This window comes from Sebastes fasciatus, chromosome 22, assembly GCF_043250625.1.
Source record: "Sebastes fasciatus isolate fSebFas1 chromosome 22, fSebFas1.pri, whole genome shotgun sequence".
Classification (NCBI taxonomy): domain Eukaryota; kingdom Metazoa; phylum Chordata; class Actinopteri; order Perciformes; family Sebastidae; genus Sebastes; species Sebastes fasciatus.
Window position 1 is genome coordinate 12175405 of NC_133816.1, and position 17929 is coordinate 12193333.

General features: G+C 39.2%; 1 protein-coding gene across 1 annotated transcript in view; it reads left to right on the forward strand.

The window, feature by feature from the left end:
• Window positions 1-7188: 7188 nt before the first annotated feature.
• The window catches only part of tesk1b (testis associated actin remodelling kinase 1b), a 31977-nt gene continuing 21236 nt past the window's right edge, over window positions 7189-17929 (forward strand). The window contains exons 1-2 of the mRNA XM_074623940.1: window positions 7189-7397; window positions 9356-10110. Coding sequence (XP_074480041.1) covers window positions 9904-10110 — 207 coding nt within the window. The 5' untranslated portion in view covers window positions 7189-7397; window positions 9356-9903. The remainder of the gene's footprint in view (window positions 7398-9355; window positions 10111-17929) is intronic.

Below are 17929 nucleotides of genomic sequence, written 5' to 3' on the forward strand. Positions count from 1 at the left end.
TATTATTATTAAGCATTTATTATAGTTATAATAATAATAATAACCCACCCCCTAACAAATGTGTGACTAGGCATAAAAAAAACTCACATTATATGTATTCATTGAACTGTGCAGTTCTGTTTTCTTCTGATGGTCTAAATCAGTGGTGGATAATAACTGAGAACAAATACTCAAGTACCGTACTTATATACAATTATACAAGATACTTGTACTTCCATTTATGCTACTTAACACTCCTACTCTACATTTCAGTGGCAAATATTGTACTTTTTACTCCACTACATTTATTTGAGAGCTTTAGTTACTAGTTACTTTGCATATTCAGTTTAATTATATTAAAATATAATCAAACAAATCAGCAGTGGTGGAATGTAACTAAGGTCATTTACTCAGGGTTTGAGGTATTTGTACTTTTCTTGAGTTTTACATTTTGTGCTACTTTATACTTCTACTCTATTCCACACTAGAGGGAAACACTGTGCTCTTTAGTCTACTACATTTATTTGACACTTATAGTTACTTTTTACATAAAACACACATGATATGCTGATATGACATAATGCAGTTCTATACTACTGTCGTATATAAAGTGTCTAAAATTGGCTCCACAGTAAAATGCTCTTACTTGTCTAATATAATCAGAATCAGAAATACTTTATTGGATCCCCGGGTGTGAAATTGGGCCGTTATAGTTGCTCGTATATAAACATAAAGCAATGTAAAGAAAATAGAAATAAAGTATGTAACATGTAAATTATGTTCATAATGCTACAATATAAACACAATAATAAGAATAAGAAATGAGACTATAATAAATATGTACAAATATTTGCATTATGACGTGCAATATATAACATATAACCAATATATAACATATAACCACAGTGCAAATAAGTAATACAGAAGGCTTATAAGTAAATACAAAATAAAAATGTTCCATAATAATATAAAATCTATCTATAATAATATAAAACTGTGAAAGGAGTCATTCTGCATAATGAGTACTTTTACTGATAAAATACTTCTGTACTTTTACTTAGTTCATGGTATTTCTACTTTTTCTTAAGTAAATTATCAGAGTACTTCCACCACTGTCCAGCAGTATATACAGTATATAGAATTAGCACCACCTTTACAAGTTGCAACATTAAAGTAATATAATATAATATAATATAATATAATATGATATGATATAATATAATATAATATAATATAATATAATATAATATGATATGATATAATATAATATGATATAATATAATATAATATAATACGATATAATATAATATGATATAATATGATATAATATGATATAATATAATATAGTATAATATAATATAATATAATATAATATAATATAATATAATACGATATAATATGATATAATATGATATAATATGATATAATATAATATGATATGATATAATATAATATGATATAATATAATATAATATAATATAATACGATATAATATAATATGATATAATATGATATAATATGATATAATATAATATAATATAGTATAATATAATATGATATAATATAATATAATATGATATGATATGATATAATATAATATGATATAATATGATATAATATAATATAATATAATATAATATCTAGGATTCTGAAATGGGCCATTTGACTCAAAATAATATCAGAAGGGAGTTTTTCTTATTGTACACAGACCAAACAGAAGCAACAGTGTGTGGACACTAGAGAGCAGCACTGTTAAAGACTTTCATCTCTTATTGAACAAACAGAGCACGTAGCAAAAAGAAAAAAACTGCCTCTGCAATGCAGGTCAGTGGGTTAGTAGAGAATCCATACTGTCTGCTGCTGGTGTGTAACACTGCACCATCAACGCACTACACAGACCTTTGATTTATATTTATTTAAATTTAAAAAGCAGCTGCCTTGGCCTGATAAATGTAGTCTAATGAGAGGGGGTTTGTGCATTTATCATATTAGTTGAAAATGTCATATTAAGGCTCGACTGTGTGAATAAAAGAAATGTGGAATCAATAATATCCACAGAATGACATCAACACCCTGCTGAGCTATTTATTGATCCTCTTTTTTTTCCAGGAGGGACCTAATTTCACGGCCTGTTTTGAGATTAAAAGATGGCGCTCGGAGGCAGGAAGTTGAGGTGAGTTCTCGTTAAATTATGTCAACTGAAGGAAGTGGATATTTTGCTGCAACTTTTTACTCACATTGAGACATTGAGAGGTAACACATTAGCAAATAAACAGCATGCGACGGTCACAGAATTAAAAGATAAATACTCCTCAAGGGGATACGCCCAGTTCAAAAACATCACACAAACACATCACAGTCCCAACAGAGTGGAGAAAAACAGATCATTCCTTACCTGTAAACTGAAACCTGCGGCTCAGAAAACTACCGGGCATGTAGAGACAAGAGGGAAAACCGGGGAAAACACACAATTTGCAGTGTTTGTATCCCTGTGTGAAGCTGCAGGACAAATGCTGCTGTCTGGGAAAGTGCATAAAGCAAATGTGACTGCACTTAACTGCCCATTATTCTGAGATTATGTTGTGTATTAGCATGTGCTGTGGCGTACTTTATGGGAACCGTAAAGCCTTTGTGAATGCAGGCCTTGAGGGTAAAATGATACGGGGTCAGTGGACAACAGAGGATGGCTTCGGGCTCTTTTGTATTGATTGCCATCTTCTTTCCTGTCTCTGTTGTCACAGGATATACATGCCATCTACCTATAGTTTTTTATTTTGACTCTCACATTGTAGAAGAAACTGTCTGATAATTTGTTCTCCTTGAAAACACTCACAACCAAGTGGATTGCATATCCAGGCATTTCATTTTCCTAATGAGATAACAGACAAATCCCCCCCTCTAGTTCCAGTCATCTCTGAGTGGACAGTAATTTACTTTACTTATTCCCTTTGGATGAAGCTGCACTTCCCTCTGATCCACTTTCCAGCGCCTCCACTCTGCCCTGGAGACCAATGAAGGCTGATACGTCTGTCCCTTGAGGTTGAAAAGCTGGCTGAGCGTGTGTCTTTGTGGTTGTTTGTGTGCCTAAGTGACCATTTTCATTACTTAAAATTGCAAGTGTCCAATGTTTTACCCAGATTATATTTCACAGGGTGGAGGAAGCAGGTAAATCTTCACAGGATTTCCCCCGTAAAATCAAGATTTTATTCGTTTTTTAGGTTGATTAGCTGCTGCTTAGTAATGCAAGGTGACTCCCATACACTGTTTGAGAGTATAAACAAAATTTACTACTAAATAAAGGAGAAAATATGGGTTTTTATGAGGAAATTTTTTATAAAACCATTATTGATAATTGGGGCCTATTTTGTCCAGCTTTTTAAAATAAAACCGCCCGATTTTACTGTTATCAGCCCATTAAATAGGCATTATCAGTCGCTATAAGCCTCATAGATGTGGGTCATTAGGTGCCTACTATGTTGTCAAAGTGAAAGTGAAACATAAAAGCAACACGTTCCAACATGTTGTGAAACTGTTACGTTTTGAACACAAACAAAAAGGCTTCTTTACGTTTAGGCAATAAAACTACAACCTCTTTAGGTTGAAGCAAAAAAAAACTTTAGATGAGGGAAAAATATTATGCTTTGGGTTTAAATAACTACGAACACAAAGAGAGCTACACATTGTTGGTTTCTCCCGGGATGCAAACTCTGCTCTCCAGGGTAAAAGCCCTGTGTTTTGTGTCATCCATCGTCCCCGACCTCCACCCCTTATGGAGTTTCACACTGTCTATACTACAGCAACTGACTTCCGCTTCTGCTCCTGTCATTACTACGGTCACTGTCGTGTTCTTTTATACCTTCTTTCGCTGATCTACCATGTGAATAGATGATAAAATCTAGTGGGTGTAGTAAGCCCCTACTGAGCCACATCTATGGGGCTTATAGCGACCAATAATGCCTATTTAATAGCCTGTCATATACAGTATTATGCAGCAGCACCTCCACTTGTCTACTCAGCAGTAGTCTTTCATCCAGCATGGGAGGAGGGGGAGGTTGAAGAGATGGGGGGTTGGGGATGTGGATGCAGGCCATGTGGCAACTCCAGTACCTCACTCCCCTCACCCCCGCTGCTCCTCCTTTGGGGACAGGCGTGCGGGCACATGAAACAGCTGGTGTCCTCTAAAAACCAATTATAAAGGCCCCTGGCCCCCCGCCTGGCTGCCTGTAAGGGCCGAGCGGGGGGAGAGTGTGATCGTTAGCACCCACAGATGAGTCTTAACTAGGGGCCACCATCGGGACGGTCAGATGGGAGACACAGCAGGCTCAGGATATAGATTTTACTGTCCAGGCCTGGATGTATAGATGGAAATTGGAATTTCAGATGCAGGAGAGGCTTGATGTTTTATTTACATTGTACACTGTGTTGAGAGCAGGGGTCCTTGAGCAGAGCGCTGTCCAGATTTAGGGGTGTTATTGAATTTATTATGAGGATACAGGCATCTTAGCTGGAGTAGAAGTAGTACAACAAATATAAAGTAAATGAGACAGGTTTCTTTATATGAAGGTAGGGTTATCATTAAGTGGGTGAGCTTCCTTTCAATCACTGTAACTCACAGCTTGTGGATTAGTTTTAGTCCAACATTTACTACTGTGCTCTGTGGGGATTGATCTGTCTTGTGAAGCAGGTCTGAACAGCTCAGGTGTTAGATGCAGGAGGAGCGTGCTATTGATTCCCTTCCTGCTGGGCGTTGTTAAAACTTTTCAGCAGGGGATCTGAATGAGGGCCAGCCTCATTAAAATAATTTTTTTTGTCCCTCATGAGACCAGAAGATAGATGGACTCTCATTGATTTTAAGCCCAGTCTTATTATAATGGGAATAAAAGAAATTAGAAGTGAGGGAGGATTTTGTAGTTAAAGGAACAGTGTGTAACATTTTGGGGGATCTATATTAGCAGAAATGGAAGATAATATTCATAACTGTGTTGTCATTAGTGTTCAATCACCTGAAACTAAGAATCGTTCCTTAGAATGAGCCCTTCATATCTACATAGGGAACGGGTCCTCTTCACAGAGTCCACCATGTTGCTCCGCCATGTTTCTACAGTAGCCCAGAACGGACAAACCAAACACTGGCTCTAGAGAGAGACCTTATGTTACCTGAAGGCCACCGTAGTTCGCAGTCTCACTTGTGAAAACGTGGTACTGTCAGCCGCTGTCTGACTTTAGTTGCTCCTGAAGTGGTGTTATTATGGTAAGGATGGCCTCTAAGCAAGGCAAACGGCGTTACTACGGTTTTGCACTCAGGGGCTCACTTTGAGCGGAGGTGTACTAGATTGGTTGCAATCTTCAAATTAAGATATCCACATTGTAGTAGGGTACACTATCTACTAGCCATTGTTTGCCATAAAGTTAGGAGGGTTTGGTTAGATTGTCTCGTTGTTTGCTCTCCACACACACATAGTTTAGTCATTTGAGCGGTAAGTCAATAAAGACAACAGAAAGTCATCAGAGGACAATCTCTGTCCAAGAACACATAGCCCCTCTGGGTGATAAATTAACCCTGAGATCAGTGTGAAAGGTCAACGGGAGTCAACGTAATCTCCTGTCACACACCTAAACACGCAGACACATGCATGAATGCTTGCACACAATCCCCACACACATGCTCACTGAAGCCCAACTTGGACTCAAAACAGATATAACAGTGAGTGTGATGAATAAGTGATCAGCGGCACTAAATAATAAATAGTAGATATTATTATCAACAATGGTTATGACTTTAGTGTCTTTCCTCTGGCTTTAGGACAGAGCTAATAGACTGATAACTGATACATAATGCAGTGAGAGACCGCAGATCTGTTCAGCAAGGAAGACATAAACCTCATCACACACCTCCAGCTGAATGTGTTAGCGGTGTGTCATCTCTCCGAGCATGTGGCTGTGAGGTGTGAGATGGCTTCACGCTGTACGACACACTTTTTTTATGGCTCTTTGGCATCCAGCGCCTCTGGGGATCCCCCACACAATGTTCACAATCAGCTGTAAAGAGCGTAAATATCCACGTCTGAGTCAGTATCACCTTTTAAATATCTTCTTAAGCAAAACATACTTTTAATTGAGACTTTTACTTGAATTGTCTTTATTTCTGTTATCTTGTATAACTTGAATTAGTTTGACCAATTTCATTCTGGTATAGTTAATGTCTCTTGTTACCTAAATCTTCTCCATTTGATTGAATTGTATTGCTTATGCTAATTTGCTCCCTTGTGTGAAGCAACCTGGGTTTTGAAAAGAGCTCTATACAGCAGCTACATAAATATATTCATAAAATTAAAGGTGCAGTGTGTAGGATTTGGCGGCATCTAGTGGTCAGGTTGCAGATTGCAACCAACTCAAACGTCTCCCGTGTGATCTATGTGCATCTATTTCTACATGTGGAATGCTATTTGCGCATTTGCAGATCGCTTCCTGTGGATTGGGCCACATGACATTTGTAACTTTCCTCCTGTTTGTTTACAGAATTTTGTCCAATTCTTACCGCAGCAGATCTGTAGATAATAGTTGTAATCCACGGAAGACAATTCCCAAATGTGTACCATGATCTGCAAATATTTCACTACCCACAAACATGTATTTTTGTATTTGTGTTGTGTAAAGTCACAAGTTATGCGTATTTGCAAATCGCACTGTATTTTTCTGGATGTGACTTTACACAACACAAATACAAAAATACTTTTGTGGGTAGTGAAATATTTGCATTTATCATGGTACATATTTGTGGAATGTCTTCTTTGGGTTACAACTAATACAGTACAATAAAAACGTCCATACGAATCGGACAAAATTCTGTTAAGAAACAAGAGGAAAGTTACAAATGTCATGTGGCCCATATCTGATCTGCAAATGCGAAATAGATGCACAAATGCATATATATATATCACTTTACATGCAAACCTTAAAATACGTATTTACAGAGTAAGTTATGTGTATTTGCAAATGTATTTTTGTGGATGTGACTTTACACAACGCAAACAAAATTACATGTTTGTGGGTAGTGAAATATTTGCATATCATGGTACATATTTGTGGAATGTCTTCTGTGGGTTACAACTAATAAAGTAAAAAAAATAAAAACGCCCATATAAGAAGTGGGCTGGTCCAAAACGCCCCCACAGGTATATGTTGTTGCAGCGCGTCACGTGTGGACCCGCCTCCAATAAAGCACAGCAAAAGTCACCGCTCCTCTTCTTCCTTCATGCAACCAAACCCACAGCGAAGCAGCACGGAAAACGAAACCACACTGAAGCACAAAGATGATGAATTAGTAAAACAAAGCTCCAGTAACCGGACGCTGTACAGCTGATCTGCTCTCAGAGGACACCGGTGCATCAATGTGGAGGTTTATAGAAGAAGGCCAGGTAAGTCACATCCTCCTTTTTCTGCAGGAGAACACGCGTCTCTCTGCTCGTATAGTGCGTCAGCGTTTTCTGAATCATGAAGCTGCAATAATATATTATGCGGTGCGTTTGTGTGCATCCGTGACAGACGAGCTGCACAAACTCAGTCTGACATCCATAATTTATAATCCGCAGTAGGACTGTGCAGAGATCCTGCAGAGACCCCCAATGTGACCGAGCGACCATTATTATTATTAGTGCGTTGCATGAATACTAGTGATTGGATCAGTTGTGTGTGCAAAGTGCATTAACAATGAGAGAGGCTGCATCCATGGTTTGTTATCTCACAGGAGAGCAGATAATACGTCCAACAAGCCTCATTTACAGCACTCTGATGGATTAGTTTGTTTTTCATCATGTGTTTCAATGAATGCAAATATTTGTCTTCATGGTAATACCCCACTCCTCACCTCCATATACCATTATTGACACACAATACACCTGAACTGAATGGACTGAAATGCTGTGCAATATGCTGTCTTCCACTATTGTGTAATTATCTGAAATATATTAATTTTTTTTTTTTTTTAAGTTCTTTCAACATGGTCATGGAGCATATCTATATACTGTATATTTGTATTCTGGGGGTATTGTTCCTATGCAGAGGGTAGTTTAGTTAGCAGTACATTGCTTTGCTCCCGTGTTGGTACTCAAGTCTGTTTCTCCAAACTCTATCTACTGTAGGTAATACAATACAAGTACCTCATACAACCTCACTTCAAAGCAACCTGCCAACACCAAACATAACTTAATAAATAAATAAATATCATTAAATGTAGCAAAAATATTAAAAATTAATTTAGCCATAAATTAATTAATAATTTACTCCTTTATCGTGTTTCTGTTTTAATTTTCCCTTTTATTTATTTGTGTATTTATTTTTATAAATATTTAAATGTACTTATTTATTTTTGCATTTCTTTCTTTATTTATTTTTGCATTTATTTTGTATTCATTTTTGGAAGTATTTATTTATTTACTGTATATTTATATTCTGGGGGTATCGTTCCTATGCAGAGGGTAGTTTAGTTTATTTATTGACTACACTGAGGGCGTTTTATATTTTAATATTTATTATTAATGTTATTATTAATGAATCTTGAAAAACACAATGTGAGCTGTGCGTAATCACGCCTCAGAAGCATTGTGTGCGTGCGTCTTGTGATGTTATAATAAATGTGCCACACTGATTGGATCATGCTTCTATACTTCAGTCAGTGTCACATCCAGTGGCGGCTGGTGGAAATGTTTCTAGGTAGTGCTGTACCACATCCAATCAATTTCAGCAAACATCCCGGTATGATTTAATGCAAAAAAAAGTGAAGGTATCAAAAACACATTACTACTTTGCAGTTAAATAATTAACAATTATTTTATTCCAACAGGAAGAGTAAATAATTCTTTTAAAAAACACAACAGTATAAAATGTACTCAGTGGTGGAATGTAACTAAGTACTTAAATACAATTTTGAGGTACTTCTACTTTACTTGAGTATTTCCATGTTCTGCTACTTTCTACTTCTACTCAACTACATCTCAGAGGGAAATATTAGACTTTTTCACTCCACTACATTTATCTGACAACTTTAGTTACTTTACAGATTCAGATTATTAATACAAAATATAATAAAAATATATTTATTATTATTATTATTAGTAGTAGTAGTAATGTTTTTTTGTGTGTGACTCAGGGAGGGCCTCTATTGGCCGGCTGCCACTGCATTTGCCACACTGATCGGATCATGCTTCTATACTTCAGTCAGTGTCACATCCACACTTTTATGATTTACTAGTGAATTAACAGCCCCATGTTTCCGCCCACCCTCTCTCCTCTCTCTCTCTCTCTCTCTCTCTCTCTCTCTCTCTCTCTCTCTCTCTCTCTCTCTCTCTCTCTCCTCTCTCCCTCTCTCCCTCTTCAGCTTTAACAGGCTGCAGCGTCACCGAGGCAGCTCTGTGCGCACTGGATTCAATTGGTGGAGCCAGGAAGGGGAGCCCCGGCCTTCTCCACTGCAGGAGGAGCACAGTTAAGGAAACAGAGAGAGAGAGAGAGAGAGAGAGAGAGAGAGAGAGAGAGACGCTGCCAAGACAGCAGCAGCAGCAGCCTGCGCAGTTTAGAAACGGCCCAGCCTCCTCTCTGCTGCACGACATGAGGGACTTCACCCAAACTGCGCACTGACTCTGCAGCATGCAACGCTGCAGCTGCATAGTTTGTTAGACACAGACAACTTGTTCCCGGTCGTGTGCAGGAATTTGACAGAGGGAATTAGGCCTACAGACCACAGCTGCGACATTTCCCCCACACTGAGAGTTTCTCATTCCTTTCCTCCAGGAGAGCCCTCCTGCGCTGTGGCCTTGAAGCGCGACATGGGAAATGTAAACAAGTAGTCGGGCTGGATTTTAAACTACGCACACGTCCCACGTCCTCCTCCTCCTCCCTCCAACTCCTCCTCCTCCCGGGGCGTCCGAGATGGAGACGGAGAAGAGGGTCGAGCTGGAGCCGGAGCAACAGCAGGTAGAGGTAGAGGCAGAGCCGCCCATGCACAGCGTCCATGGAACCAACCGGATCAGACCGTCCTCGTACCGGGCCCTGCGCACCGCCGTGTCCAGCTTGGCCCGCCTGGATGACTTCAGCCGTGAGAAGATCGGTGCTGGCTTCTTCTCCGAGGTGTTCAAGGTGAGAGGAAGTGTGTGTGATCAGTGGTGTTTCATGATTCTCTTGAGTGCTTTAAGTTGGGCTCAAGGTTTAATGTGAGCATCCTCCAGCCTCCAGGTCTCCATGGTTACACAAAGACAAAGTTTAGATGACTTAACTTTTTTGACAGCTCTCAGAGTCAGTTGTTCGCTTCCTTTTAACTCACATGATCCCTCACCATCTATGAAAGAAGCGGTATCTATGGCAACCAGAGCATCCTAAACCAAACACCAAGAAGAAACCATAAGACATGATAAGATAAGATGAACCTTTATTAATCCCCAGAGGGAAATTCAGGTGTCAAAGCAGCAACATCAGCAAACAGAGTGAAACACAGGAGAGGTAAAGGTTTACAAAAATTATGAAAACAAAAATAGAGATATAAAAGATACAGAGTGAATGGGTGGACATAGTGTGTACAGTCCGTCAATAAATAAATGTAGTAAGTGCAGTCTATAAAGTGGTATATGGATGTATAGTGTAAAGTGCTCCAGTGGTTAGAGTCCAAGATGGTTGCAGATAGTGCATGTTTAAAGGCAGATAGTGCATGTTTAAAGGCAGATAGTGCATGTTTAAAGGCAGATAGTGCATGTTTAAAGGCAGATAGTGCATGTTTAAAGGCAGATAGTGCATGTTTAAAGGCAGATAGTGCATGTTTAAAGTTCTTAAAGTCCTAATAGTTCTCATATGGGGGTCAGCCTTGGTTATGGAGCCTGATGGCTACCAGCATGAAGGACTGACCCAGGCTCTTTGTGTTGTTCCGAGGGGGGATGAGTCTGTGGATGAAGATGCTCCTCATCTTGACTAGCTCATCATGAAGGTGTTCTCCAGGATAGCGTCCAGCTTCCTCCTCATCCTCCCCTCTGCCACCACCTCCAGATCGTCCAGTTCAGATCCAACCACAGAGCTAGCTTTCCTCACCAGCCTGTTTAGTTTGTTGGCATCCCTTGTGTTGGTGTTGGTGTTGACTTCCTGTTAACTCGCATGATCCCTCACCATCTATAAAAGTAGTGGTATCTATGGCAACCAGTGCATCTTTAAACCAAACACCAAGAAGAAACCATACATGATGCTGAATAGTTGCAGGAGAAAGTTAACGATGGAGGTTTTTTTTTTTTTTAAGAAGGATGGCGTCATGGTGGAAATTTTCACCTCACTGTCCCATCTGATGGTGCTCTCCTCTCCACACGTGTTCGCAGTGACCCACATGTTGTGTAAAGTGGACACAGTGTGTTTTGGTGTGTAAATGGATACGGTCAGGACAGGTAGAACTGGCACACGTGCAGGTAACCCTACGCTCCCCATCTCGGTTCAGACCCGCCACCTTCGTCCTATTTGTCACGCTGCTGTTCACTTGCATAGAGGCTCATTACTGATGGTTCTGAGCTGCCACATACAGAACAACAGTGTGATGGGTGAGAGATACCGCAGGACAAAGAGAAGCGGGCTATAGAGTCTAAAGTGCAATCACTTTGAGAAGTAAACTTGTGTTATATATGCAAATAAGGTTTGTTTTAATGGATGTGAATTTAATTTCTAGGTCTTGTTTTGTATGCGATCAAGGATGAAAGAGCTCGACATGCATTATCTTGAGCATCACAGGGTTTTCATTATCGATTTGTCAAAAAACTGTCTGAAAATAGTGAAAAATTACTGTTCTAAATTCTCTCAGTTCCTCGGGTGACATCTTAAAATGTCTCGTTTTGTCCGACCAACTGTCCAACACCTAACAATATTCAGTGTGCAATCACATATGACAAAGAAAAGCATCAAATCCTCACATTTGAGAGCGTGGAAACTGCAAATGTTTTGAATTTCTGCTTAAAAAAAGTTTATTTGAAAATATGCTCAGCAAACTTACATTTACACACATGTTGTTTCTCCGTATCCCAAGGCAGGATCACTGAACACCAGACTCTGGTAATGGTAGTGTGCACCGAATATAATTTTATTATAGATGAGTCAGAACATGTATGAACCTTTTATAAAAAAAAAATTTATTTATTGAAGTATGTCACGTATAGTGTTGAACCTTTTTCATTGATTTGGCACACAGTTTTGATAATCAGTTAAAGGGACTGTTTGTAACTTTTTAAGCGTATAAATGTAGCGGGTCGGCACACATGCGCGTTCGCATATGCGCGTTCGCATATGCGCGTTCGCATATGCGCGTTCGTATATGCTCACTCGCATATGCGCGCTCGCTTGTGGCCGGAGCCTCGTCTCCGCTGCATGATCTCCTTCACTCAGACAGCGCGCGCATCCTCGCTGTCTCGCTCCACCTCTAGACGTGAACGCGCGCTCACTCCACACTGCAGAAGAATTAGTTTAGCTCTGAGAATATCTAGTGAATGTACAGTGGACGTTTATGCAGAAATAACTGCTGCAGCTCCTCCAGACCAACAGAGGTTTTCCGTGTCTTGTGAAGTGACGGGGCTCCTCAACGAGTTACGTTATCGTCTCGTTACCGACCGGGTGCCGGTGTCTTCGGCTGCCGGCTGCGGTCGGGAGGCGATAACGTAACTCGTTGAGGAGCCCCGCTGCTGAAGCCTGCGCTGAGCAGGAAAAGCCAACACTAAGATCAGCATTGATTCATGGAGAGACCTTCGTCTGGTCAGCTAACATTACTGCCAAGCAGCTGAAATATAGAGTGATATTGTGCTTTTAGCTGACGTCTGTCGCCTCACTGTTTTGAGCGATGCTCATTCGTGTCTATGTAGAGCGAGCAAGCGCGAGCTCGACGCTGACTTTCGTTGATTTCAAGGCCACAGGTGTCGCTGTTAAGCAGCATTTCTGAATCTTACAAATAGTCCCTTTAATGGTTGCGTTATTTAGTAAGGAAAAATGCTTAACATTTACCGTTTCCTGCTTCTCAAATGTGAAAATGTACAGCTTTTCTGTTTTTGTGTTTTGTATCATTGTGCTGTAAATTGATTTAATTTTCTGGTTTCGGATTGTTGATCAGGCGAATCAAAAACTATTTGAAGATGTCAAAGTGTGATGGAAATTTTTCACTATTGTGGGAATTTTTCTTATTAAATGATCAATAGATTGAATCATAAAATATTTCACACGGGGAAAATAATTAGTTGCAACCTTTGACATAATAATCGTAAAAATTACACCCTATAATCACACTTTGCATGTAGAGATAATTGCTAGGAGTGACGCTATGTGAAAGTTCTGATCTTAGACAGTAGAAGTATTATTGTGTTCATGTGCAAGTAGCCACATGTGCACATGTGGATTTTTTGGGGGGGTAATTTAGAGGAATTTATGCCTGTTTATAATATGCAGTGTGTAATTGGATATTTCTCCTCATATCACTCCAGCTTCAAACAAAGGTGTCCGTGTGTTCTGCAGAGTTCATGTTTCAGCGTGTGGTTGGTAGAGTTTGTATTGTAGTAATCAGTCATGTAGGTTTGGAGAAATTGGCGTGTTCAGACTGAAAGGAAGCCTTATTCTTTACTTTGCAACAAAAAATACTTGTAAATTAAACAAACTTAAGAGGTATAACGGCATAATATGATAATACTGATGTTATTAAGAGATTATAAGGAGCTCCGTTATACTGATGCGGGACAGGTGGCGAGCGATGTAGTATTCTATGTAACCTCTTTCTTTCCTGCTTCCTCTTTCCAGATGTTTGAGCTTTGTGTCTGTAGCTGAATGCATGATGTTGATATAAGTGCACCTGTCATTTATGTGACAACTTTGTATCTCCCTCCAAAATAATCCGTTATATTCAGTGGGATTTTGAAGGGTTTTATACGGCGGAGAAAGCTGCAAGATGAGGAAAGAAGTTATTATCCATACATCGTACGATAAGTCGATAACAGAAAAATGATCACGGCCATGTCCATATATCGGAAGATAAGTCAATAACGTAAAAAATCATTGAGGTCACATCCATACATCGTACGATAAGTCGTTTACAGAAAAATGATCACGGCCATGTCCATATATCGGAAGATAAGTCGATAACCTTATTATCGTGGCAGGCCTAATAATGGAGTAACCAGCCTGAATACTTTGTTAATTAATAGTTTGGTCTATAAAATGTCAGAAAATAGAGACGTCCTAAAAGTTGACGTCTTCAAATGAATTGTTTTGTCCAAACAGCTGTAAAAAAAGATTAATTTTCTGTTGATCAACTAATAGATTAATTGACTAATGTGACAGGAAGATCTGACATACAGCGATATCGCGTAATCCCATGTGGGATGGGCCGAACGTACGTTTGGCATCACAAGTAAATAAACATTTATTTAAACAGTCAGAAGTTAACACGTAACAATTGGCAGGATTGTGGAGTCACTCACACAATAGTGATTCATACTACCATATTTAAGCCTTGTAAGAGTGAGACCTTAACATTTCATCAATTTAAAGTCAAGAAACTCTGAATTAAATGTGCTCTCTGAGCAATCAAGTCTTAAAAATGCACGGCCAAGTCGACCCACACCTCATTAATTGAGACTTTTTCGTGTTGTGACTTCACTCTCTTTGTGCAACACTCAGTCTTTTGAAGCCACTCCCTCCGCCTTGCCCTTTGAATGGCCAATGAGCATGCAAATGTCACCGTGTTTACTGCTGGCTTGTCAAGTTGGCACTTAGGTTTGGATCAGCTTGCCCTTTTGATGGCGCCATATAAATGCAAAATTGTTACCGCAGCTATCAGTCACTTTTAAAAAGATTGCTAACATGGCTGACTGAACGATTGTTTCGGTATCCTGCTTTAGTTCAGAGCGAAAGGCCCCACTGTTCTGCAGAAGAAAACCTCTCTTGGATGTTTTGTTTGTTTAATTTAGTAGTCGCTAAAATGTATATGGTGCATTTACTTACATTGAGGCTTTGAAATGGATGTCCTGCACTTGGCTACAAAGGCTCCTGGCCTCCTGCCATATATGTGTGTGTGTGTGTGTTGCGCTTCAGTCCTCAGTGCAGATCAATGGAGGCCGGCGGCATGCAGACAGGCAGCCATTCACCTCTCCAGTGTGCAATTGTGCAACCTGAAAAAAATATAGGGGTAATACAAAAAGGAGGGAGAAAGGAGGGGAGCACACATGTCGAGACAAATCCTTCAGGTGCTGTTTTCATCCTCCTTTTTAATATTCTTCAAAGGAAAGTTCCTGGTGTGTGTGTGTGTGTGTGTGAGTGTGTGTGAGTGTGTTTGGCATTGTGCAAGACTCCCACTTTGCTTTTTTCTTCCCATCAGCCTCAAACTCAACCTGAAGGTTCGAAAGCAATAAACTTTTTCAATCACAAAGACATTGCACCATCGCTTAATCGTTCCTTTAACTACAGGAAGTACATATTTATTTATTCCATCTAAGGGCTGCAGTTTTTTTTTAAAACAAACAAGTTGGATTGATTTCTAATTGAACTAATGCGTCATTGTCCAGCCATTTCCGTTCTGATAATGGATCAGTATATTTGCTAATACAGATAACACCAGCTGTCCAAGAACAGGAAACGCAGGAACTTTTCCTTTTATCAGATTTGGTTTTCATTTGGCCCCTCTCCATAATTTACATGAGACATGGAAATCTCTCAACATTGTTTTCAAAAGCTTCCGCAGCATCACGGTTTGGTGGAAAGTGACTTTTAGTGCTGAATTTTCTTGTAGAAGACTTGTATGTTTGGATCTACAGTATATTGGCTTTTGAGGAGCAACCAGATAGCTTGTTGTCAGTGTTGCTTATTGCTAATGTTTTTACCATACCAACATGCTTTTTGTTACGGGTTTCAACATTTTGAGAAAAACACAGAAAATATTGATACCACATTTATGCCTCTATGCTAAATCTGAAGCTACAGCAGATCACTTAGCTAAAGGTAGCAAATTACATCTGCTAGAAGAAAGCTAACAAATTAACAAATTATATCTTTTATGCATAATTTGTACAAAAAACGTGATTTAACAGCGGGTTATGTGCCAGATTTTGTAACCTTTGCGCAGAGCCAGGCCAGCTGTTTCCCCCGTTTCCAGTCTTTATGCTTCAAGTAGGTCTGTCTGCGGGTCCACAGTACTACAGGACATGCCCTCGAAATGGTTGCAATTCAAATCTTTAAGGCGCCAAAAGTACTTTGTTATGTTTAGGTACAAAAACTACTTTGTTAGGTTTAGGCACCAAAACTACTTGATTAAGTTTAGGCACCAAAATGACTTTGTTAGCTTTAGTACAAAAACTACTTGGTTAAGTTAAGGTGCAAAAGCTACTTGGTTAGGTTTAGGCACCAAAACTACTTGGTAGTTTAGTACAAAAACTACTTGATTTAAGTTTAGGCACCAAAACAACTTTGTTAGGTTTAGGTACAAAAAATACTTTGTTAAGTTAAGGTACAAAAAATACTTTGTTAAGGTACAAAAACTACTTGGTTAGGTTTAGGCACCAAAACTAATTTGTTAGGTTTAGGCACCAAAACTACTTGGTTAAGTTTAGGCACAAAACTCTCTTATGCCTAGCTACTAGTGACGTGCTGGTCAACCACCGGGTGTTGGGTGGATTCGGGCAGATTCGGGCTGAGCTTACTAGAAAATATCACAGGTTCTAACCCACCTCGGCCGGGTGGGTCAGAAAGTGGCAAATCAGTGTTCCGAGTAAGTTATTAATAACTTACAGAAACATTGAGTGCGATAGTCTTGCTCGTAAATTTGAGGTGTATAACATCAACTGTGGGTGATTTCAACATATTGACCCCGGGAAGCATGCATTGAATATTTGACCTAGGGAAAAAGATCGCTGAGAACATCAAACTGTTTGAAAGGTCTCGTCAGTTTATCATATTAAGGGGATATGATATCCATAGATATGCCCCCGTTTTTTCCACCCTGCTAACAAAATCTTTTTAGAGAAATACTGAGCGCTTTTAATTGTTTTAGAAAGAAATGTTTCAATCTGTTGCGTCAGTTTTAAAGTGTCTGTTGGCCCTGGTTGCACCCTGGTTTGTGGGCTCAACTTAAATCCATTCAGCACAGATTGGGAAGGTCTCGTTGCTCCATTTTCTTGATAATTTCAGGGCTGATGGCGAATGTTTGTCTTGTAATTATGTTGCGAAAAGTGGGAGGTAAAACTGAAATTCAAATACATTTACATGAGTCACACGGTGAGAATTTCTCAATTACAAAACTAGTCATCATGGTAATTATCATACCAGCTGTGATTTAGCCTGATTAGAGTCTAGTAATGGAGGTGTGTGTGAGTGTGTAGCGTCTTTTTATGCTCACACATGAGATACGATGATAATAAGCTGAAGGAGAGTAATTTGATAAAGAGGGGATTTTAAAACAGACTGGAGTCTCCGAAGGACAAATACTGTCAACTTGAGTGAAGATGATGATATGTGAGTGTGTGCGAGTGTGTGTGTGTGTGCATGGCAGCTGCTTGTGTCAGAGTGGTAATGTGAGGAAATGGGTTGCCAAACACTGCTGCGGTGTGTGTACAGTGTGTGTACAGTGTGTGTACTGTATGTGTTGTGTATATCCAGTTTTCATCTAGGACAGAAGATCAGTATTATCGTATATTGACTTTCAGTAAAATCATATCATATAGATAGTTCAGAAGTTCTTGTTTGACATGAGTGAGAAAGAGTTTTGTCTATAATTCACAAGATAAAACCCTCATTATGTTGTATTTTGTCATATTGAATACTCAGACACAAATCGTCGATAGTGCGGTTCATGATTGGCTCTTTAACGACTAAAACGATTGACTAAAGACTAAACAATTGATTGATTAATTGGATAAATAATAAGTGTTGGTTGCAGCTCTAGTGTTCTTCCTTTGGATTAAGTTTG